This window comes from Lemur catta, chromosome 8 (genome assembly GCF_020740605.2).
Source record: "Lemur catta isolate mLemCat1 chromosome 8, mLemCat1.pri, whole genome shotgun sequence".
Taxonomy (NCBI): Eukaryota; Metazoa; Chordata; class Mammalia; order Primates; family Lemuridae; genus Lemur; species Lemur catta.
The window spans coordinates 45525073-45551728 of NC_059135.1; the positions used below are offsets into that span (position 1 = coordinate 45525073).

At 34.9% G+C, this 26656-nt stretch overlaps 1 protein-coding gene across 2 annotated transcripts in view; it reads left to right on the plus strand.

The window, feature by feature from the left end:
* PDE1A (phosphodiesterase 1A) overlaps window positions 1-26656 on the plus strand; it is a 305673-nt gene that overhangs the window by 196139 nt on the left and 82878 nt on the right. For both annotated transcript variants that reach the window (XM_045558634.1, XM_045558635.1), the window contains one exon: window positions 20841-20954. In XM_045558634.1, the coding sequence (XP_045414590.1) occupies window positions 20841-20954 (114 nt within the window). The remainder of the gene's footprint in view (window positions 1-20840; window positions 20955-26656) is intronic.

The following is a 26656-nucleotide window of genomic DNA, read 5'->3' on the forward strand; positions in this document are numbered from 1 at the left end:
GTGATAGTCCTTGTGTCTTTTGTTTTGGGGTCAAGAACCCAGTTCTTAAGCATGATTTATTTTCTTCTGGATGACTGTATCTTTTATTTCCTTCCAGAAAAAACTTCAGGTTTGTGTCTTTCTTTGTTAAAGTAATGATTTTACTCCTTATTTTTTTTTCTTAGCTCATAGTTGAAAAGATTAAAAAAACACATAACAGTTTTATAATTGAATAATACCAAAAGCCCAAGCAGAGCCCAATATTGTTTTACCATTTTTTCAAATCTAAGAGTTTGTTTTGTATAGCATTGAATGAAGGCTGCCACAGAGTTATAAAGCACATGTGTGTGGGTATGTGTAAAACTCAGGTACCCATCACACCAAAACCATGTTCTCATATTGTCAAGACTGCTCATATCCCTCAAAGGGATAACAGTTTAAACAGTTTGTTGTGTTATGCTTGGGAAGATTTGATAGTCGAAAAATTCTATCAGAATCACTTACAGGTGTCCATTTACTGCTAAGTGTAAGACTTACCTGGCTGTACTTAAGTGGACACTCAACAGATGTCCAGTGATTTTACTTTGCTATTAAAATATATTTCCTAATCCTTAGTAATAATTACATTGAGCCAACAGTTTAAATTTTAAGGATTTGGGAAGAAAACATTTCTCTCCTCTTGCTTATTGACACAGATCAATATTTAAGATATTTACAAAATATAATCTTAGTCTTGTTTCCAGCTTAATACAGATAAAAACTGCATAGATTTTTGAGAAATCTACTTGTTTTAGATACACTGCTTCCATAATTCAATTGTATGGATGCATACCGGTTAGTTAAAACTTTAAGCCTCAGTGTAGGACTGGGCATGGTGGCTCATGCCTGTAATCCTAGCACTCTGGGAGACTGAAGCAGAAGGAGTTGCTTGAGCTCAAGAATTCGAGACCAACCTGAGCAAGAGTGAGACCCTGTCTCTTAAAAAAATGAAAAAACAAAAATAAAGCCTCAGTGCTCACATTTTAAAATTGAGACTGTTTCACTAGGGTTTTTGTGAGGATTAAATAAGTTTTAATAGTTTATTGAATTAGCTGGACTACCAATGAAAATTTAGGACTAACAGATTTATTATGTCATAAGACATACATGTAGACTATATGTTCATATATTGGGTCAATGGACATGCTTGAGGCTCTGACTCAGGTGGGGCAAAGGCAATATATGTAACCTAAACATTTGTACCCCCATAATATGCTGAAATAAAAATAATTAATTAATTAATCAATTAATAAAAAAACCAGGGACACCTGTGAACCTAATTAGTTCAAAGGGGCAAAAGGGGTGAATTTCATTCACACAAAAAGTTTGTCTTAGGGAAGATAACTGATAGGTAAAATCAGGATAGGGGATCAGAGGAAAGGTTACCAAACTGAAAAAACACATGTGCACAAGGACGCTGCAGTGATTTCCCGTGACAGTGACCATCTCCTCTTGCAGCAGAGAGATAGCCAAGACCTACCTGAGCATGTGTACTGGAGGAAGCTTTGCATAACAGGGAATAATTAGAGAAAAGAGCTCAAGAGCAAGGAAGTAGTGAGAACAAGTGATGAGAACAGTGGTGGAAGATTAAGATTATGTTAACTATCTTCTGTATGAGTGACAGGTGAGTATGTTGAGCCACCAGCATTAACTGGGTGGGCCTGTTACCATTTCAAGATTAAACTAAGTGGCATAACATCCTGTCTGCAATAATATCATCATTGCATTCAATGTGATATTGTTCCAGATGACAGAAAGACACAGGTATTGAGGGAATGGATCTGGGTGATCAATAATAAGCATACAAAATTGTATCGATAATATACTGGTTTCTTTTCTTCAACATTTTAGTCTCAGGTTTATTTCTCTAAAATTCTTGACTGCATTCAATATTAAATTCAAAAATAATCTGGCTATAGTATTAGAAGCTAAATTGACCATTTGTTTATTCATGGTACTAAAATATATTTTCCCCATTTAGTCAATATTCACTTGTTAAATCAGAGTGAGTGTACAACACTCTAAGCAGCCATTGAGAGAGGTAGTTTTTAAAAGTAATAACATTTTCATAAATTCATTTCTTTAGACACTGAAATGTGTCACACTCTGCTGACTTCTTCAGTTCTCTTCTGGCAGTAAAAGCACATGGTGAACATAATGTACATTGAGTATACATGGTTATTTTTTCCTTCTTAGAAGCAGTAGCAGTAGCATCTGCTCAACATCTGGCTCTTTCATGGAACAGTTGATTTTTAGAGTCCAGATTGAGTCTTCTAGTCCATGAGGTTAGCATTCGGATAGGTTTCTTGAGATTGCTTAGCTATTTTATTGGTATCATTTAAAGTCGCATGATCACAGGCTTTGTTCCACAGGCTTGTTTTAAGTAGTTTCTTTGAAAAGCAATGTTCTTTTAAACACGACTAAGACAAAGCATTCTTTATAATCTTCTTTGGCATGATTTTTTTCATAGAACATTTTAAAACCAAATTGCAGTAGAAAACCAGCATCTGTGTTACAGAACTTGAGAGAGTATCACACCTTCAAATGAAAATGCTAAAGTAACTGATGAAAACAAAAGATTAATGCTAAAATTAACAAATGAAAATGACTCATGAATTTTGGAGTACACAGACTTCCTTGAGTTTCTAGATCAAACTTGATTCTCCCTACTATCTAAATGGACTTCCATCTATAATTCTTTATTTTTTATTTCTCTAGTCATTCTATCTGCCCCAGAAGAAACAAAGAGATTATCTTCTATTTGTGAAAAACACCCCTATAATTTAATAACAAATGGGTAATGTCCATTTGCACTAATCCTGTAAGTTTCCTGTTTCATCATTGTTAGTTTGTTCAGTTGTTTAGGTACTTCTTTGAAAATAAATTTTTACTTTACAGCCACCTTATTATTATCATTTGCTAATTTAGTTGGGCAACAAGAAAAGAAAAATTCTTACTTTTAGATAAAGATGGTGGATTGTCATATCCATTTTCTTTCCAACTTGAAACTCCCCAAATTATAAACTTTATAATTTATAAAAGAATAAAAGCTTATAAACTCACAAAATCAAAGAGAAAAAAAAATGAAGCTGTTGGAGAATAAGATTTTTTAATGAATTTTTGGAACATGTAAACAGGAGGACTAGTGGTGACCTGTAGAGCAGAGTGACTACACATAGGACTCCCCATTGCAGAAGAAATGAAACAAAGCTTTCAAATTCTGAGAGAAAATGCTCCTTCAACTAGACGACTTTGTCAAACTATAATTCAAATGGGAAGAAAGGGCAAAGATTTTTAGTATTATGTCATGTGTATACTTTCTTCGAAACTATTGGAAAATGTGCTCTTTCCAGCAAAACGGGAGAATTTGGAACCAGAAGCAGAGCATCCATAAGGGAGTGTGGTCAAGTGGGGGCTCAGGTTGACAGCTGTGTATAACATCTGGAGAGCCCCTCATCCAGATTTGAGGCAGAAAATAGAGCTCCAGACAGGGATCGCCAGCATAAAAGGGGGAATTACTGATTAATATTTGGAAGGTGTAAATGGGATTTTTGGGAAAAAAGTTTGGATAGACACAGAGAAAACAATGCTAGTAAAAAATGAAGTAATTAATAACTTCAGGTAATTTTTTTTTAAATCCAGGCATGGAAATGTAATTGTCATACACTATTCAGGTTTATAATGAACATTATATGCCTGATCATAAAAATGGAAACATTGATTATTAATAAGAGTATTGTAGAACGATGTTGGAAATTTAGGGTAAGGTAAAATGGGGCAGACATGTAAAACACCTAACAGGTAGCCAATAGGTAATATCCAATATCAATAAGCCAAGAAATAGCATAATAAGCATACCATTTTAAAATTTGAATTAAAATCCCAGAAGAAATGATCAAAATATTTTTAAAGTAGATGCCTTAGGTAAGCAGAACATAGGGTGGGACTGAGTGGGTGAAGAAACTGCTAATTTTTAAGAAAGGATTTCAGAGATAGATAGGGAAAGAGAGAGACAGACAGACAAAGAGAGAAATTAAACATATTTAATTATATAGGATAAAACTATATATTTGTAAATTAAATATGCGTATTTAATTTTGTGCAAATTTACTCTGATAATGATGTTTTAAAAGTGAAGGCCAAAGAACAAAAAATGAAAAAAAACCTTCATATTTTAGATCTTACAAAAATCTTTTTCTTAATATAGGTTGACCCTATATATTTGAAACCCCAAAGGCTGCAGGGTAGAAAGCCAGGATTAATATTCTTCCAAACTTACTGACTGTGGAAAGAAGAGGAAAGCAGGGTTCTAAGAGTGAGGTCCATGAACGTATAGTCTACAAGGAAGGTTACTCTTCCCAGTAACCAAAACGACTGTTTTGATGGTCATTGGTTCCCCAGGGAAACAAAGTGATAGCAAACGGGTCTTTGATCTTTGATATTTGGATTATTGCTTTCTAACTCTGGGAACATAAAAGACAGATGCAATTTCTATCCTCTAAGATTATTCTGGGAGTTGAAAAACAAGAATAGCAATGAATTTACTCAAAATTTAAGCCCAAAGGGACACGGACCTTAAATAGGGAAACAAAGAGAAAATAATCATTTCACTTAATTATATATGTTAGGGACCCTCCTGTTTCTATGGTGTTGGCATGCTTTGTGAATTCCAGTTTATTACAATAATATAGGTTGTGATTCCCTAAGAATTACAGAATGGTATTTTTTTCTCCTACTACAGACTATTGTTGAAAATCTGGTCATCCTTTGACTAAATGCAGTAAACATTCATTGATTATGTAAGATTAAAAACTAAGCTAAAAAATAAAAAATATTTTTTAATATTAATAATTATGCCTCTATGCCTTATTTATGCCTTGGTTATTGTTTAGAAGCAGATAATTTATAGATAATCTCTAAGAAACTATAAAAGTCTTTATTATTTACCAATGTAAGGGATTTGAGTTGGAAAAAAATGTGAAGCTAAACCTTGCAATTTCAACTTTAAGCTTTTACAGTAATGTTTGTGTTCTTACTACTCTACACAAATATGTTTAAACTGTTTGGTCTACTTTAAAAAGTTTAAGAAAAAAGAATTTCAAACCTTCTTGGGTCAGTTCTACTAGTGTTTTCCCTACCCAATCCTCTCCTTCCCCCCATTAACCATTGCTGAGCTGCTATAGAGAACAGAATTGAACCTACCAGGGTGAGGGCTGTTTCTGGAATGTCAAACGGGTATTGACTTCCAAGCCTGCTCTTACTTTTGGATCACATGAATCACTGTTTCATTTTGATTTTTAGCATTAAGCATCTGTATAATTTTGAAGTATGGTCTATAATACAAAAACACTATCCCTGTTTACCACTATACCCCAGATCAAAACTATGAATAAACTGTTAAACAATCAAAGTGATTCATGAACCCCTCTGTTATGATAGAAATGTACATTTTACTGACAATTGTTTTTTAACGACAATTTTAATGCTAAATCTACTCTATACCTTAATCTACCAAAGCATAGAATTGAAGCCTTTGGTTCAGTGTCTGTGGTTAAAGATCTGGGGAAATAATATCTAAAGTTTATGCCCTGGGTCATCTTCTCCTGTAAATTGGTGAGTGTGTCATAACTACTGGAAACTTTGGCATTAGAAGACTCAATTGTTGAAGCTTATTAAGTCACATTCATAACTCTGCCCATTTCCATATTAGTGCTTGTCTTGATGTGAGGTGGAATCTTTGTGGGGATGCAGGGAAGGATTAAGAATTCAAGACTTTACAAAAAAATTGTCCTGTTTAATTACCACATTAAAGATGTTTATGAAGAAATCTTGATCTTCCAAGAAAAAGTCATCAAGACCTCTTGGCCAGATCATACTTGGTAAATGGACATGTACATCTGTTTAGTACTGTGAATTGATTGACATTAAATAGACTGTAACTAAGGGTGGTACTTGCCAGTGATTCACTGTAACCTAGGCATGGTAGGGACCCGAAAGAGTTACCTGAGAACCCTTATTGATTTTATGAACCATTCTAGGTGAAGCACTTCCTATGGTGTTACACACCAAATTATTTAAAGAGCAGTTTAATTCTATCTGAAACATCTGCTGAAACTCTGTAGCAGTGCATCTTAGTATAGATAGGACTGCACTTTCCTAAATTGAGTTCAAGGAACTTGCAGAAAAACACATTATATGAAGTGTCACTCTTATATCCCATAACCCTCTAGCAAGAATCTAGACCATTAAGAATTCCTTGAAGACAAGTCACAGGAAAAATCAGCCTAAGGAAATTTTCTTATTGTTTAGCATGCCCTCAGGTTTAAAATCAGAAGTACATCTTGCTGAGTTACTTGCTTTGTTTGTCTCATTTAGGGGCAGATACGGACTTCCAAGGGATGCAAAAATATGCCGAGTATTCTATCTATGCCTGGGCAGTAAGACTATGTTGGGCTCCTGGGATAGGCGCAGGTCTTGATCTATATTTTTAAAAATCAAAATTTCAAATGAGTTATGGCACTACTGCTGTGTGGATCTGTAGGAAGATGGTCCTTCCCAAATGAGTTGCTATTTAGAGCATAACTTCTACAACCAATTTTCATGGATTTTTCATCTATATTTTAGGAACTCATGAGAGCCATATCTTTATTAGTATAGTTCTCTGAAAAAAGAAGAAATAAAGAAGCAAAGTGAAGGAGAGAGAAGGAAGGAAAGGAAGGAGGGAGGAAGGAAGGAAGGAAATATTTTTCTGGTCATTAACTTTATATCTCTTAGATTCTTCCTTCCTCTTTGGGAGTTAGGGGCATTATTTATTATTATACATTCTGAAGGTGTTAGGATTAATTGTACCAAAATGTGTAGTACTTTGTTTTCAAAAGGTAAAAAGCATGACTCTCATGCAAATATAAATTGAATATATGCCAAAGTTTTTATTTAAATCATTAATAATGAGGGAATCAGTAAGGTTATGACTGACTCAAAGAGCATTTAGGAAACTTCGTATATATGAGCAATGTTTTGATAAAATTGCTGAATTAGGTGCAAAACTGGTTAATTTCTAATGAGGTCATGAACTTGTGAGGTTGTCTATTCTGCCAGAAAGATATTATTTTTATTCCTACCAGACAAAAATCTACAAGTTAACAAAATAGCCTTATTAAATCTGGGCCCTTTAATCAATAGCAAACAGTGAGGTGAACTAAATGCCTTCCTCTAGATAACCCTTGGTAGCCTTTCATTCCTCTAGAAACCTATTTAATCTGGGTAAACCTTGATTGTTTTTGCCCTTATATGACAGAGAGGACATGCCATGCACCTTTCTGCCTTATTTCCAAATCTCAGAAAAATTTTCTGACACCTCTGGGTACTGTGTATTATGGTTCTGGGCCTGTATGCCCTAGCATCTGTCTATTCCTTGCCCTCTCCCTGATCTGCAGTGCTCTGTATCATCATAGATGAATTTCCCAGGTTCCTGTGTCAGCTGGCATCTACTTGTATTTGGCTAATGGCAAGAGATTGCAGGATAAGTGAGGAGGAACAGAAAAACTAGACTACTTCTCTGTCTCCCTCTCTGCCTCCAGGAGGCTTCCTCTTATATCAGTTGTGTCTCTTCTGTGGTTCAGGATGTCCCTGGACAGGCCCACTGGTGCTTCTCTCTTTTGTAAGACCCCCAAAGCTCCTGGGATCTGGTGATCCTGCCTCCTCCCTTGAGCTTCCGAAAGATTCCTGGAGTTGCTTATTTGGGGATCCTATTTCCCTGGCTGTTTTATCATCTCCCATCATCTGAGTAATTAACTATAAGAACTATTAGGTTATTAAATATAAAGTGTTTGATTTCTAATCAAAAGTTTACTTTATTATATCTCAAACAAGAAGCAGTACAATTAATTCAAAGTATGCACCTAAACTGTCGACAAGGTTTTGCCATCTTAAGGGTAGCTTGTTTATGTCAGCAGTGAAGAAACCTGGAGAGCAAGTGGCCATGAAATCATGAAAGGCATTTTCTACAGCTTGTTGAGAATTGAATATTTGTTCTTGCAAGAAGTGGTCCAAATCCTGGAAGAAGTGGTAGTCAGTTGATACGAGGTCTGGTGAATATGGTGGATGACAGAGTTTCCAAGTCCAGCCTCTGCAGTTTAAGTGGCATTATTTGTGCAACATGTGGTTGAGCATTGGCTTGCAAGAGGATTAGCCTGTTTCTACTGATGAATCTAGGCTGCTTAATCACAAGCATCCTCATCATTTCGTCCATTTGATTGCCAGAGACATTCATTGTAATCGATTGACCAGATTTCATGAAGCTGTAGTGATAATACCCGCCCTCGACCACCATCCAGACAGCATTAGTTTTGTTTGATGAATATTCAGTTTTGGACTGTGTTTTGGGACTTCATCTTTATCCAGCCATTGTGCTGAATGCTAATTTTTATCACACATAATAGTACAGTGTAGAAATGATTTGGCTTTATGTGGTGACAGCAAAGAAGGGCAAGCTTCAAAACGATTTCTGTTCTGACCCTCATTTAATTCATGCAGAACCCATCTATCCAGCATCTTTATCTTGCCCATTTGTTTCAAATGGTCCAATATTGTTAGAATAGTAACATCAAACCTTGCTGCTAATTCACGAGTAAGTTGAGATGGAATAACTTCCACTATAGCTTTCAGCTCATCATTGTCCACTTTGGTCTCAGGTCACCCACATGGCTTACTTTCAAGAGTATAATCACCAGAATGGCACCTCTCGAACCATGGACATACTGTGCATTTATTAGCCACATCTTTCTCAAACACTTTATTGACATTTAGAGCTGTCTGCGCTGCATTAGGTTCCATGATGGAACTCATATTTGAAAATAACACTAATTTTTGACTTATCCATGGTTTCACAAAAATTGCTCTAAAAAATTTGAAAGATAATCACAAGCTAAAATGTGCATTTAAAAGACTAAGGACATACCTTCACAATAAGCGTAAAACAAAAAGGGTCAAAATGAAATGTCAGAGATATCAACTGTCAAACTTAGTGCTCAAGGGAAATTGGACATTTCATACTTAATAACCTAAATAAATTGTTAGTTTTAAATGTTTAGAGTTGTTCTGTTTTCCTAGTTAGACCCTTGACTAATTCATTTGGGAGTTTTTTTTTTTTTATTGCATTGTTAAAGCATACTAAATTTGTGACTCAGCGGTTTATACCAGCAATGTTGCATTCTCAAAACTCCTATAAGTGTTAATGTAACACTTATAAAATCTCATAAGCAAAGAATTATTTACAATGACCCCAAGGGATTATTTATATAAAGGCTACATTTCTACATAAGCGGGGGAAATTCTATAATCAAATGAGTTTTTTGTCATCCAATGTTAGTTATGTCTTGAAATCCAGGTATTCATACATATATGGAGGGAAGGGGAGAGAGAGAGAAGGAGAGAAAGAGAAAGAGAGAGAGAGAGAGGGAGAGAGAGAGAATGAGAATCATTCAAATAGATGGTTAAAATAATTTTCTAATACACATAACCTTCACAATAGAAGCCATCTTTTCAATCAATTCATTTGAACTCAGTTTGGTTGCTTATTATGCCCCAAATTGCATCTCCCAAGAAGGACTGGTCTTTCAAGAGACTCTTCTTTAAATGACTCAATTTTCCTATCACTGCATGACAAGAGTAACAGAAGGACTTCTCTCCTCTCTGATAATATCTGCCATGGAAATAGTTCTGTTTTTAGGTTTTCTTGTGTTGTGTAATCTATTATAATTGGAAAAATATCATGTTGACTTTTCTTTCTGCAGTTTTATTTTTTTTGTATGCATATTTCTCTAAAAATCTATTTTTACATGATTTTCCTTCTCTGCTAGTGTATTTTTTTTTGGTACATGGTACTGCATTAATTAAGAGTAAATGTCCCAAGCCACTTGATATGTTTGTGTCACCTCAAAATTCATATGTTGAAATCCTAACACTTCCAATCACCTTTGGGAGGTGATTGAGTCATGAGGGCAGAGCCCTCATGAGTGGGAATAATGCCTTTATAAAAGAGGACCCAGAGAGTTTGTTAGCTCCTTCTACCAGGTGAGGTTATGATGAGAAGATGGCCATCTGTGAATGGGGAAGAAGGCCCTCACCAAGCACCGAATCTGCCAACACCTTGAGTGTGGATTTCCCAGCCCCCAGAATTGTGAGAAAGAGATTTCTGCTGTTTATAAGCCACTCAGTATATGATATTTTGTTATAGCAGCCTAAATGGACTAACACACCAATTTTAGACATTCCTTTGTTATTTTTTGTGGAACTGGTGTTAAGATTGCTTTGCTCAGCTGATATAATAATAGACTTTACTGTTCTTCACCCCCTTATTGTTTCAGGAGCACCCCAGTCTCAGTGCTGTTTGCCCACCCAAACTCCTATTTACTTACCTTCGTTCTTTCTCAACCACATTCTAATGTGACTTTTATAAAACTACTCAACATATTTTTCTGCTTTATCTGATTTTACAAAAAAAAATATGATAAATTCAGCCATTATAGTTCATTCCACTCTCATACTTTATACTGTTTTCTCATATTTTCCATTCTCTTTTTACCTTAATATATATTTCCTTTTTAATGTCTACCTGAAGCCTGAAACATGTGCCTGTTTTTAGTTAGTTCAGCACATGCACATGAAATATTTGATGAACAGGTATATATTTAATAATCATGTTAAATCTAATTTTTTTCCATTGGTTTCACCACGTGTCTAAAAAAGCCTTAGAACAACTAGATTTCAACATCACCCCATCAAGTCATGATGAGAATACTTTGTACTCTTTCAAAATTGTTATTTCCAATTTGAGATGCATTTTGACATCTTGTTATTATTCAGTCATTTAAATTTGTCATGGTCAGTGATTCCAAAACTACCAAGTAAAGAATCTGACTTCTAAATTAAGACACTTCCCTTGTGAGCAATATATTAGACATTTTACTTTAATAGGGAACTACATCATTGAATGTTTTTTTATTATTATCAAAAGATAGCCGTCAGTTCCCCCGAAGTAAATAATCTCAATGGTTTCGTTCTTTTAGTTCTTCCTTCTTCTGGAGGAAGAACTATATTTCCAAATAATATGCTTTTCTATTTCTTAATTTATCAATTTCAGACTTTATGGACATCCATAATGATAAAATAAATAACTCTTATACATTAATTCCATCAGCTTCCTCACCCTAATCCTCTCGATAAAGTTATATTTCACCTTTTGTTTTTCAGTTACTAATATTTATAGTATTGTGACTTTGTAAATATTATTTACCTGTAAATCAAGTAATGAACTATGACTGCTTCCTATCTTGTACTTTTTATTCCTCCTAGATTTGATAATTATATTTTTTCATATATATAATTTATAATTTTATGAATGCTCAACTGATCTGTCAAAACAAAGTTGTAAACATTTTATCAATTCCATTGTTCATCAGTTCTATTTTTTCCCTTACACACTTCTCTCCTATTCCTTTCCTCTGTACTTCTGCTTTCATCTGGACTAGTTAATTCCTAGGATGGGCAGGTATATTTTATTGTAGGGCTTTCCTTCCCCACTTATCTGTCTTAGGTGTCCTCTTATGTCTTTGTTTTGACCAAATGCATCTTCCAGTGGCTTCCTGAAAAAGAGTGCATGAAATGTTAAAATTTTGAAGTTGTTGAATATTTGAAAATGTCTTTATTCTACCCTCAAACTTGATTGAAAGTTTGGGTATAGACTTCTAGGTCAGCCCCAAGACCATCTACAAATTTGCAAGACCCTGCGCAAAATGAAAATGTGCAGTCTCCTGTTCAAAATTGTCAGTGACAGAGCACTAAACGAAGTGTGGGGCCCTTCTGGGTGCAAGGCTCTGTGTGACTGCACAGGAACATGGCTATGGAACTGCCCTAGTGGGCCCTTTCAACATGGAGAATTTTAGTTCTGGGAAACTGGCTTTGTCTTTGATAATTTCCTCCATCTCTCCTCTCTATTCCCTATGTGTAGAACTTTTAGTTAGCTAGCTAGATATTAGATTTCCTAAACTTGCCCTGTAATTTTTTATATCTTTATTATTCTAGTATTCATCTTACTGTCTTTTTGTCCACTTCTTGGGATACTAACTAGACATTTTCCTCTATACCTTCTATTGACATTTTCATGTAAATTACTAGTGTTAATTTCCAAAAGCTCTTTCATCAAAATTTAGTCCATTTAAAAATTGGCATTATGTTCATACTTTATGGATGTATCTCTTAACTTTTCTCAGAGTTTTTTTGTTTGTTTTTTAATGGCTCTGTTTGGTCTCTATATTGTTTCTATTGCCTACAAGTTTCTTTATTTTGTTTGCATTTTTCTATGATTTTCATGGTGGAAGTTTTCCTTCAATAGCTGTTGACCCTTGACAGGCCATTAATATTAAAGAATGAGCCTCTGAAAAATGATTACCCTCTCTCTGTGCGTAGGTGGTGCTTGTCACCTGCTGGGCTTCACTAAAGGGTGAGCAAGCAGTAAATTGTTTGTTTTCAAACCCTCATTTCTTTGGGGTTCCTCAATCTCTCCAGCAGTGAATCCCTCAATCTCCACCCTGAAGTAGGTGGGAGTAAGGATCCTGCGTTATCATCATTGCTCAACATGCTGACTTTCACTTAATCCTTCTGTTTTCAACCAGCAGTTGTGCCGGCCTCGTTTCTGAGTTTCCTGTGGGGATAGGTAAGGAAAGTTTTCAGCTACCTGAGGTGGAGAAAAAAATGTGAAACCTCTAAAAGGACTTCCACCAATCCTCCTGTTTTGAGTCTAAAGACTAATCTCTGCATTTTAAGATTTTGGGTGTCACCACCTCCTCAGTTGTTCTGAGGTTCTATGGGGGATTAATTGTCTTGCTTCCCTCAGTAATCATTCTTTGAAAGCACTTTTCCGTGGTATCTACTAAGTCAGTTACCATATCTCACTATTTCATTTTTCTGAAATGTTTTTGTAAACTTTTCTCTCAGTTGTCTTCTTTTCTGTTCTCTTTCTCCTTGTAGCTGTTTTACCTTTTCAATCTTTTTATGTCATATTAATGAAGTTTCAGTGGTGACATCAATAAAGACATTTGTTAATCTATCAGGCTCAAATGCAAACCATAAATCTCCTTTATCTATTTCTTTTCTTTAAATTTTAAAAAGTATACCACAGATTCTCTGACTAAGCTAGCATCCACATTTCTCAATGAACACCCCTTTCAAGAGTCAGGCTTCTCCAGTATGTAAATTTTGTCCCACGGCTCTCTTGAATCTCCTATGTAGTAGCTGACCCTTAGGTTTTGTGCAGTTTCCTATATTTTCTGGCTCTGCCATGGGCCAGAGCTCACTCTGACACTGATCACTACAGAAAACTCCTGGAAGTAGCTCTCTATTCAGCATGTTGCTCCTCTCCGTGGACACCAGGAAAAGGGTGAATGTAGGTAGGGTGAGCCCCCATTGACTCCAAAGCCCTGTTTCTACAGTATTTCCAATACCCCATAGGTCTCTACAGCAGGTCTCTTGTATGAAGGGATGATGTTGTGGGAGGTATGATGGAAGTTAGGTAAAAAAGATGGCATAGTCAAAATGAGTAATTTAAGAAGTAGTTAATAAAGGGGGTATTTATAATCATGGGGAGAATGTGGGGAACTACCCAGGATAATGCAGTACCTCTCTGCCAGTAACATGGGACTCCAAGGATGTGTTATCATCACTAGACCTGAAGCATCAAGGAGTGGGATGGTTACAGAATCCAGAGAGACAGAAAGAGAACTCTGTGGAGAGGGCTGCCTGACAAATGACCTTCTGTGCTGACCCTCTGGGGAGAACAGAAGAATATTATGCTGACTTCACTCTTCTCCCTCCCTCCTATCTCCTGCTGATGTTTCACATTTGTGAACTCCCTCTGGACCTGATGTGGTCTCTGCAGGTCAGTCTCTGAGGGCATAGAGCAGAGCAGAGACCAGTAGAGAAGATCTGGAGGCACAAATGAAAAGTTTTTAGCACAGGGTTGCTCCCTGAGCTGAGTGCTAAATGTGAGTTTTCCAAGGTCCAGGAGACTGACATTAAGATGTTAAATTGTTCTTAAGTGGGTCTGCTATGTGTGTAACCTATTCCTAACCTGTCTTCCTTGTTTATGTAAATACATTATTAGCAAGTGAAAATCACTAATTTTTCTTTATCAAAACATATAGATTTAAATAAATATATTAAATTTAACATATATTTATTTAAATATATTTAAAAAAAATCTTGAGCTTACATAACCCATGGCATTTTAGAGGGGTAACAGTGATCAGTCACAAATGACAGGTTTCATCTTTAGAGTTGATATGGTCTTACTGGTTTTTTATCTCCAAGGAGGAAGAAATTGATCTTGAAAACTTTTCTAATTCTTTGAATGTTTGTATCTCTGTACTTATAAGGAATTTTTCAGCAAGCTGAGAATTGTGCAATGTCCGTTTCTATAAAAAAAAACTAATGCTTCTTAAAGCAAAGTGATAAAGAGTTACCTAAATTATGATTTTTAGAGAAGAGGGAGAATAATTATGTATTCCTTTATACATAAAAATAAGCAAAAACTTTTCCATCACATATTCTCTGTTGGAATTATTCTGTTCCTTTAAATGTATACTGTGGTAAACACATTTTTAAGACTAATACTATTTGCCATGCTATTTTTTATTATATATATTTAAGGTACACAGCGTGATGTTTTGATATACATATACATAGTGAAATGATTAGTACAATCAAGCAAATTAACATATCATCATCTTACATAGTTAGTTTTTTTTGGTGGTAAAAATACCTAAAAATCTACTCTCTCAGCAAATTTTCAGTATGCAATACAATATTATTAACTATAGTACTCATGCTGTACATTATATTATTGGTCCCATTTTTTTCATTTTGTTCTATTATATAAACTGAGGAATTATTTATTTCATAAAATAAAGGTATCATGGAACTTTACAATTATATTTGCCTATGTGAAAGAAAAATGTCTGAAAAGGCCCTGCTTCTCAGGCTAAGGTTAGGATTTAATTTTCTGAACATTGACCTGCAGAGTAGATAACTTCATTATTTAATGGATTTTAATTATCATTTTTCATTGTTTTAGGCTCTAGCAAGCACAACTTACTGAAAATGACATAGTAGCTTCTTGTTCTGCCAGTTCCTGTTTATGTGATTTCATGCATTCCTGCTTATGGCCAGATTTTAATGTTAATATCTACTATACGTATTCTTTTAACTTTACCTCTTCTGATGCTTGGTATGGCTTTCTTAGAATATCCTTCTCACTTTTTTAGTTCAATCAGGTCACAAATGGGAACACGATAGTAATATAATAATTACCAATTCTCTTTGTAAATGTCATTTGTTGATTTATGTATTATTCATGCTGTGTTGCATTAGAGATAGCCTGTGTATTTTATATCATAGAATTAATAAAGACATGCATAAACACATGGCATTTTTTTGTATGAGAACAGTGTTAGTTATATATGTGGTCGTTTAGCAAGATTGGGTCATATAACAATAATCTTAGAATGTAGACACTTAGAGCATTTGAAGTACTTGATTATGAAAAGTGCATCATTTTACATTGAGCATTTTTTTATTTGGAAATTGACAATTCTATATTTGAATAAAAAATAATCATTTTCTACAATTCAGTACTCCTTTTTCAATAGTAAATATTGTTTCTCTTCTCCAATCGCTTAATTTAATCACAGAGCCAATCAATTATTTTCAAAGAGAGTGTTGTTATTTTTATTTCCATCTTCTTTTGAGTGCCCTAGTGATTAGAAGTTAAGGAAGTCCCTTCAAAAAGCTAAGAGGATCAAAGTGTGCTCAGCACATATTTTCAGGGTGATTTTAAAAGTCTTAGGAATTATCAAAGATTTGTGTCATTCTCTTTGGGAGAAAATCATTAAGAGTTTAATACTGCTTTAGTTTTTTTTCATGTCTTTGATGGTATAATTTAGAATTTTATAAGTATTTTCATAAAATTGATGAGAAAAATTAAGATAGGTAACAGAAGCATCTATTTAGCATATATCTTTTTCTTTTTCAAATTACTGGTTATGTATTTTAATTTATAATTTGCAATTTGGTAAGTGCACACATAGGTGTACACTTGTGAAACCAATACCACAACAAGAAAATTAACATTATCCATTACTCTCAAAAGTTTCCTTGAGGCTGGGCGTGGTGGCTCATGCTTATAATCCTAGCACTTTGGGAGGCCGAGGCAGGAGCATCGCTTGAGGCAGGAGTCTGAGGTTGCAGGGAGCTATGGTGACACCAGTGCACCTTAGCCCAGGAAACAGAGCTAGACTCTGTCTCAACAATAACAACAAAAAGTTTCATTGACCCCTTCCTTCCTCCCCTTCATGACTCCCACCTCCTCCATTCCCAAACAACCACTGGTCTGCTTTCTGTCACAGTAAGGATAGTTTGCCTTTTCTAAAATTTTATATAAATGGAATCTTCCTCCTCTCCTTCCTCATAATATTTTCATCTAGTTTTGTTGTTAAAGTAATTTGGCCTCCTAGAATCAACTGCTCAATTTTATGGAAAATATGTACAGAATAGATACTATAAGTTCCTTACATGTTTGTTGGAATTTATCATCATCTGGGCCTGGAGTTTTCTTTATGTGAAGGTTTTTATCTACAAATTCTATTTTATCTATTTGTTTTTGAGATTTGATAGTTTGTGCCTTTTAAGAAAATTATTCATTTTATTTCAGTTGTTGAATTTGTTGGCAAAATGTTTATATTATTTTTTCATAACTTTTTACATTCTTGTCTACTAATTCTATTTGTCATATTTGGGTCAATTTCAATTGATTTATTTTTATCCTTTTTATGGGTCTGTTTTCCCACTTCTTTGCATGGTAATTTTTTATTTGATGAGAGAATAATTAGGGGAAATATCACATACAAAAAAATGAAATTATAATGAAAGTCAGAAATTTGAATGCTGTTAATGATGAAGAAATGACGTGTACTTTAGTTTCTATGTAAGGATAGATCATAATGAACAGGAATCTTCAAAGGACTTATGAGATAGGTAGCATCCCAGATAACTAAACATGATTTAGACAGTTAAAGATGGTAGGGGTGTAGGAGAAAGGGATTTCAGTAAAAGACAAGAGCTTGAATCTAGGATGATGTGAGTTTTTGAGGAACAATGACTAAACAAGTTTGCTGGGAAATTAGGGTGTATATAAAAGAAGTGATGGGAAATACATGCATTTCAACATTTGATTACATTATTTGCATGTGTCATTTCACCCTCAGAGATCACCAATACCTTGAAAACAGGTGCACACACAGGTGCCCATGCATTATAAATGTGAATATTTATATATTTGAGTGTGTTTGAGTGTGTTTCCTTACATATGTATTTATATATGTTCTTATATATGTTTTTATATATATTCTTATATATTCATATATAGAGATATATATTCTTTTTCACAGCCTCAGGTGCAGTAATAGATCCAAAATAATTATTTATTTAACTGAATTGGGTTTTTAACACCTTTTTGGCAATATTGTCTGCTTATAAATAACTGGCCTACACTGTTTGAGAGAGCAGCTGTTAACTTGTTTTGCTACTAAGCACAGTAGCCAGTGGAGCCTCCATCCACAGATTGCTGGGTCAGACACTGCTGAGGTTAGAACATCAAGTACATACCCTAAGCTCTAGGAACCTAGAGTAATGCTCTTAGGCCAGGTATTAAGAGCACTATTTTCTACTTGGCTTGCCTACTCTGAGGAAAGGAACCAAATCATTAAAAGAGATTTGCTAAATTAAGAGAACTTTTTTATTTTATGCACATGATTTTGTGATTTCATCTTCATCTCTGAGAATTTTTCCATATGATGGTTTAGGAATTAGGTAAATAATATATATTTATCTTTACTTTGTACAGATATCTGCAGTAAAGCCTTAACACTTTGGAACCCACCAGTGTAGAATGTATGGTCATTTGAAAATGATTCATGAAGATGTTTGGCCTTGTATTATGTATGAAGAAAGTAAAATAATGGCCTAAATAAGACTGTTAGGGATTGTTATATGTATAATTTGATTACAAAAGCAAATTGACAATTGGGATAGTAATGATATAAATTATTCCATTAACCTGTTGTTCTAACTATAAATAAGCTTTTCACAATAGAAAAGTTTTTTCTTTTATGTAAATAGAAATGTGCACTCACTAATGAAAATTTAGTGCACACAAGTAAAGGATAAAAAAGAGTCCCGGTAAGCCCAAAGTATATATTTCTATCCATTCTTTCTGGATTTACATAGAGGGTTTAGGTGTGTGTGAAGGGATATGGTTTAACAGAGTTATAGTCATATCTAATTAAATTTTCTAATTGAGTGGTAAAACCTTTCTGAAGTGTTCCCCCAGAGGAATATTTTTGTGTCAGATTATAGGTTTATACCCCCATTAGGACATAATAATTCATAATATTTTGTTTTTAACCCACATTGAGCTGTCTCTATGAAAGGGCATATTCATTGTGCAAATGTCAGAGCCTCTTTATGTCCCAAGTGTCATCATTTGTGGCTGCTGATAGGATTATTCCCCTGGGAACAAGTGCAGGCCATTCTAAGTCAGGAAGTGTACCTGTGGATAGTCTCCCAGTGTAGTCCTCCTCTTTTTATATAAAGATTCTCCATTCTTGATCTTTTTCTTTTGATTCATTTCTTATTAGTTTATCAGTTAGGATTGAGTTCAGCTGCATATAAAAGAAAACACAAAACAATAGTGGCTTAAATACATTTGTTGTTCTCTCCTCTGAAACAAGTCCAAAGGTAGGCAATTCTCATTCAGGTGGATTCATAGAGTGATTTCCAGGCCATTTCCATCTTTTTTCTTTGCCGTTCTTAGTGTGGGGCTTCCTTCTGCCAGGTCATTTCATGATCCTAGATAACTGTCGGACCTTCAGAAAGTTCCACTGCATTCTAGGCAGTAAGCAACGGGCAAGGGATACAAGAGAACTCCTTGTAGCTGAGTTGGCCCTTTTCAAAATAATTGTTTTGAAGTCTAACCCAACAACCTCCGTTCACATCTCATTGGCCAGAATTTAGTCATGTGACCATACCTAGCTTTAAGAGCATCTGGAAAATGTAGTTTTTTAGTGGGAAAATTGCTAACAAATAAAAATAGAGTGCAGTTACTCAACAAGAAGGGAAGGCAACCATCTGAAGTACCTATTGTTTTTAAACCACATTATACAACTACGTACAACCAAGTTGTACTCAATTCTCACAAGAAGAACAAGTGAAGGATATATTTCTAAGCCATTGCAGAACTTTGGAAAAGAAAACTCTTTCGTTGACTTTCATAAATAAAAGGAAATTTGACTAAGTGTAATGTTCTTGGATCATAAACGTTACAAAAATCTCAAAACCCTCTGTGCATTGATCCATTATCATCACATTCAGTGTTTCAGACAAGACTCAAAGCTAGACTTAAATTTTCCTTTCTAAGTAACTTGTTTTAGTTGTTATTTTTGTTATACTTTGCTTTGCTAACTCTGTACTAATAATATTTATTGGCACATAGAATTTATTTTTCAATATTGTTTTCTGCAAATATTTTATTATATGAAAGTAAATGATATAAAAAAGTAATTGTTTACAGCTTCCTGAATAAGGAGTTTTAATCTAGGTGTGGCTTTCTTGCATAAGAAATAAAGTGTTTGCTATGGGTAAAAAAATGTCAAATACCTTTGCTGAAATCTTAACCTGCCTTTATGCCTAAGCTGTGGAATTGGAAATCATCCAAAGTAAATTGCTACATTATCTCTAAGTTATGACTAAAAGTAAATGCACTCTATTGTCTCCTTTGAAGTACCTTTGAACAGAAATGGAATTTAATTCTGTCTTATGACTTAGAGAAAGAGGTAAATTGTCTTCATGTTGCTTATCTATAGTATGTATAGAGTAAGGAATATTTGTTCCTTTTCTACATAGCATAGTATACATACTTCAGAAATACTTGGCTTACAATGTAATGCATAGAAATTTCCAAAAGTGTTATAAATTGATTGTGGTCATTTGTATCACTTCACTATATTAGATTTCTATTTCTGTGTAACTATTATCCCAAAACTTAGTGGCTTCACAAGATAACATTACTTAACTCACAGTTTCTGTGAGTCAGGGATCTAGCTGAGTCCTGTGCTTCTAAATTCCTCAGAGAGTTGGGACACAGGATCTTAGGGGCACAAACAAGAGAAAATATTTTCAGATTTGCCTCAGGTGAAAAACCATTCCAGTAAAAACACTAAGGATACATACATATATTTTTTTCCTCATTTTGATTAATTTTGAAGGAAATTTTTGCTTTCCATCTTTGTTGTTATTGCTGTATACAGTGAACAATAGCTACTGTAGCAGTCAGAAGAGCACCCTTTAAATATTCCCTTGGTGCTAACTCGGAAGAAGCAGAACAGCCATACAATAAATTCTAGTGATATGAATATACTTTCATGAAAAATGTCTATATTTCAGGAAGACTATTCTTGAAATATGGCACTTAAACTAGGTACCTACACTCGTAATATTACTGAGAGGCAAATATAATTTCTAGTCGTTGCTTAAGTGATAAAGACTGGCTTTAATTATATAAAAAAATTTCTGAAAATATTTCTATTTGATGGTCTAGAGATAGCTATATTAAAAGGTTTACTCAATTTGTGTATTTAATATTGTACTATTTTCCATATAGTTACAATAAATCTCTATTTCTCTTTCTCTCTTTGGCTACTTTTTTGAAATAGACTAAGATGCTTAGTGAAGCAGCTGGAAAGAGGTGACGTTAACGTCGTTGACTTAAAGAAGAACATTGAATATGCAGCATCTGTGCTGGAAGCGGTTTATATTGATGAAACAAGGTAAGCTTTAACCTCCTCTCCCTTTTATCTTCTTTGCCTCCCTCCCCTCTTTGTTTCTCTTTCTTGACTCTCCTTTATCTCAAACAGGAATTTAGCATATGTTTGTACAAAATCAAAATCTTATTAAAATTTAAAAGGTTCTTCTTCATTGAGCTAATTAACTGGATTATGATTCTCTTAAAAAAAATACACATTTTGATCCAAATGTGTTAATGTCATAAAACAGTCAAACACTAAAGTTATAAAATTTAAAAAAATTAAAATCTCTCTCCCCACCCTCACTGTCCATAGGCCCAGACTTCTAAATGTCAGAGACATGTGTAGGCTTATCCTAGTTTTCACTGACGTAAGGGTGTTCCACACATTCTCATGAGATGTATCTATCTATCACTCTCTCTGCAGAGCCTCACAGTTTTTTGTATGTTGTTTTCTTGTGTTTTTTGTTTTGTTGTGTTGTGTTTTGAGGCAAAGTCTTGCTCTGTTGCCTGGGCCAGAGTGCAGTGGCATCATCACAGCTCATAGCAACCTCAAACTCCTGGGCTCAAGTGATCCTCATGCCTCAGCCTCCTGAGTAGCTGGGACTACAGGCGTGCAACACCACGCCCAGTTAATTTTTTTATTTTTTATAGACATGGGGTCTTTCATTATTGCCCAGGCTGGTCTCGAGCTCGTGGCATCAAGCAATCCTCCTGCCTGGGTCTCCCAAAGTGCTAGGATTACAAGCATGAGCTACTGTACCCAGCCCCCAAATGTGTTTTTGATCATTGCCCAGACCTAGCCTCATAATTAGCAGAGTGGTAAAGAGATTAGGAAACGAGTATTTATTTGAAGAGGGTTGTTAGCCTAGTGCTGCAATTCTCAACCAAGCCATTTACTTCCACCAGGATATTTGGAAAATCCAGGAAATTTAACTGATGTTTCTTGGTGTTGGAAGAGTGAAACTCGTTCCTGATTCCATTGCAAAAAAAAAAAAAAAACCACACACACACACAAAAGTGACAGATTGATTAGGGCTACCCATGAATTTAGAGGTAAGAGGGAACCCATGAAAGAGAAACATGCATTTCCAGAGTTTGATACAGAAAAGGTGCTAGGTTTTTTCAAAGCCATAAGGCAAGTGGAGTAGAGGTCTCTTGAAGTACCAGAGAGTACTTTAGTCAGATGGTGAAAAAGAGGCTGCATGGCATGATTGAGGGTATCAGAGCCAGGATAGGAATTGTAAAAATTCAGCCAAAATATCAGAGACCATATAATGCTCAAGGTGCCCTCTTGGTGTGGCAAGTTTCTCTGAAGGACCCACAACCAGTCCCCATGAAAAAAAAAATAGCCAGCACTTGGACATTTGTCTCGTAGATGACAGCAAAACCACCAATCTAGCAAGACCCTTTGGCCCTATAATTTTCTGCCTCTGCCTTCACATTGCTGAACAGTCAGAGCAGGGGAACATGGAGAGGGAAGACACCCACCAGCCCCCTCCCCTCTGCAGGTGTCCATGCCTGGGTCAGGCTGGAGCTTGGGGAAGGTGATAAATGTTAAGCTAGCTGGATGAGTGATCAAAGTTTTGGTTTATCCGTGTGCACTGGACTTTACACACATTCACATGATGGTGCTTGATATGTAATAAATTCACATGATTCAAAAATGAAAATATTGTAAAAAGTGTTGATGAAAGTCTTACCTCCACCCTGGTCCCAATCTACTCCATTCCCCCATACATTTCTTATACATCTTTCCACTGATTTATTACAAATTTTTATTTCATATGCTTTCCTTCCTCCTTTCATGGAAGGTAGTACATTATAGACATGGTCTTCCATTCTACTTTTTTTTTTTTTTTACTGAACAAGGAAACTTGGAGATCTTCCTAAATCATGTTCTGAACTTTTTGGTGTTTGACAACAAGAAATTTCACTAATAACTGACAGAAAAGACCATGTGAGGGCTGTGTTGCCCAGGTGATTCTTTCTTCATCCCCAGAACAGAACTCTTCTACTAAGCCATGGTTTGGAGATACAAATTCAGAAAAAAAAAAAAAAAAGGCACATTTTTAGATTATAAATTCTGCCCAGAATTGTTTTCCTGGTTAATGTTCATGGAATGTATATAAATGTATATGATTGTGAACAAAGATCCAAACTGTAAATTTTTAAAAATTTGTTGTCCTATAATTTCCTTGCTCCTTCATTTTCATGTATATTCGTATTGTTCACAAGTTGACTGAACTTAACAGGTTTGAGATTCTTTTGATCTGTCCTTGACCCTTTTATTTTATATTTATCTATAATATTTAAGAACTTTTACCAAAGAATTATTTATAGATTTACATCATTCATGGTGTAATGGCATAATGCTAACTATTTGGTTAGCCTTAGTGTCCTGTCTTTCATTTGATAGATTATTGTATATTATATTTATTCATTTTTCTTTGTATTTCCTTTCCCTGAAAATTATGACTCTGTAGTTATTTTGCTAACTCATTTAAGCATACGTTACATTTACAGTATAGTTTTTTTTCATTTGAAAATTGCTCTTTTGTGAGAAAAAAAGTTAAGCACAATGCTTAGCTGCTCATGGTAGAAATTTAATTTTTTTCTTTTTTGCTTCTTATAACAAAACATCTAAGCTCTTAATACCACATCATTCCTAATTTTTGCTCACATGACACAAAACTTTTCACTCTTTTATTTAATACTTCCATGGCTTTGTGATTTTTAAATTAGATTAATCATAACACCTAAAATTTGTATCATCTTCAAAGGACTCTTAGTTTCATTTTCTCACATTAGTCTCACTACAATCCTTTGCAGTTGGCAGGATGATTATTACTCTCTACATTTTACTAATGAGAGAATTAAAGCTCTTAAAGTAAAATGGTTTGCCAAAGGTCATAGAGCGAAGCATTGGCAAAACTGGGACTCAGAACTAGCTTTTGACTTCTTACTTAGTACTCCTCTCTGTGTAGCTGGCTCTTCTCAGAGTACTGCTATAAAACAGGATGGCCTTTAAGGACCTCTGAAAGATTTAAATGACAATGCATAAAACATTTCGATAGCTGTAATTATTCATTAAGGGCCTACTATATGCTAAGAACTCTTCTAAGCATTTTATATGTACTATTGCATTTAAACATCACAACAACCCTCTGAGATAGAAACTCTATTATCACAATTTTGTATATAAGGAAACTGAATCACAGAAGAGTTATATAGCTTACCCAGGGGAACACAGGGAATACACTGAAGACTGGGATTAGGGCTTTGGGAATCTGACTCCAGGCAGGGCTTGGGCTACTAAGCATCATTCTCATCCTCATCCCGCTTGTAACATTTAACTAAAAGGTGACTTCAGAGACTTACTGGAAGATTGATGAAAGCTCACCTGATGTCACTGTCATCAGTGATACACAGATTGTGTTGCATCTCTTCCCAATTCTGCCTTCAGTGATGTCACATTGGTAGCTTCAAATGGGCCACAGTGCAAGTATTTACACCATGGAAAATGACAAATACTACAAATCAGAATTTTTTTTTCCTGGAGAGCCTATTGTTAAACATTTACCATTATACCACTGGTTAAGATTACCCCTTAGGAATCTTCTAAGAGCTGTGATATTATGACCAAAATAAGCAATAATACCAATGTGGTTTGATTTCTTATATATTTAGTAAGACACACAGAAGTAAACTGAGGATGTTTCTGCTGAGATGTGCATATAATTATTAAAGTGTCATTTGCCTTAGGAGAGGGCTGAAGAAGGATATATTGCTTTTAAACTTTAAATTTAAAAAATCGGCTGACTTCTGAGATGTTTTTTTAAATGGAAAATTCTCTTTCTAGAAAAAAAATGATTCAGTGAGTTTTTCAGAGAGGTGTTGTTTAAAGTTGGGCCAGACTGAAAGAAGGTCAACACATGGTAAAGCAGTATAAAACAGAAACTATAATATTTATTGGTTTAAAACACACACACATACACACACACACACATACACACAAACACACCCAACCATACCCCTCTTCCCACTAAGCCTTAACGACTGCAGGATTTCAGTTAAGAAAACAAATCAAAACAAAAATATTTTTCAAAAGATGATTTTGGTGAGAAAAATGAAAACAGAGTTTCTGATAGAAATTGAATTCTGACTTTCTTTGTGGAGATTATAGCACAATTCCCTGATGAATATGACTGTGGGTTTTTCTAAAAGACATTTTCTAATGCAAATGCCAATATTTTGTAATTCTTGCTTTCAGATATGTCCCCAGAGGCTACTGTTTTTCAAAGTTGCACAGTTGTAATCCAGAAACATGTGGCCTAAAAAACAAAACAAAACAAAAATCCGTTTGATTGTCCTTATTTGGATTGGAATATTGCCAAGCAAAGTAGCGTCCTTGGCCTTATGAACAGGATAGGCAGCTGATGGAGAGGTACACTTTCAGAGATGGATATTGTGCTTACTAATATCTCTTAAAAACACAATTTATAACTTCATTTGTTTAATGTGAAGCAATCTGTTTTATAATTATCGTGGTTAGAGCATAGACTCTGGATTCAGAAAGAGTGGGTTGTTCAAAGCCTCCACTCAATACTCTCTTTTTTTAACTACGTTCCTTGACATCTACAGTCCCTATCTTTATCATCTACAAATTAAGAACAGGGACAATCCTCACCTCGTAGGGTTGACATGGGGAGTAAATGTAGCATAATGCCCGACAGAGTAAAATTTTAGTAATAATCAATTTTTTAAATTTTTAAATAAATTTCAATGTATTAACTACTAGTAAAATGCAAATGCCTCTAGGATACATAACACATGAAAATATATAATTTAGACACCCTAGTGAAGATATCAAATAATTTCCTGAAAGCAGTGTTTGATCCTAAGAAAATGAAAACAGGTAGGCTAGTTACCAGGAAATGAAAGCAAAGCATACAATAATGGAAAAAACTTTCATGCAGACATACACATCTCTGTAAAAATGCCCTCAATTGGCTTCCATGTCTTACCAAGTGTAAGGGTCCTTAATTTGGGGGTAGATTATCTTGAATGAGAATTCAGTGATGTCAGTCAGTACTTTAAGAAGTTAGTCTGGTGAAATTGAATGGCACTTCAGGGCACCTTGGAGTCTGAGACCTCTGAAATCATTGAGTAGAGGGATTTACCAAAGAACTTTCACTCATTTAACAAATATATATATTCAGTATGTGAAATGAATCCCAGTCACACTGGTAATTCAAATCAAGAGTACAACTGTGCAGATAGCTGGTGCCTAGAAATGGGTCAAGAATTGTGAAGACAAACTTAAGCACAAGGATAAATGCTGCAAACAAGAAACAGGGAAGTTGAGACTTAGAGAGAGAGACCCAAGCACACTGACGAATTACCAGAGGAAGCTCTTAAGTAGCAGGAGTTAAGTCATAACCAGAAGGAGTAACACGTGGTAAGAACTTATACAGAGTCAGGATTCCAAACCATATCTGACTAGATGTGCAGATATTTCTTAGTATTACTGAGTTTGTTTTCTAGCAAAGCTCTCCCAGTCCATCTTTAAAGACAAGGCTTCTAACAAGAGGACTTAAGGTAAAAAAAAGTCTGGAATATGCTAGATACATGGGCACTGAAGTTCAGAAATATAGTGCCAATTAGAGATGTGAGTTTGGGAATTACAACTCAGGGGTCTCAGTTCTTTTGGATACCTTTACTTTG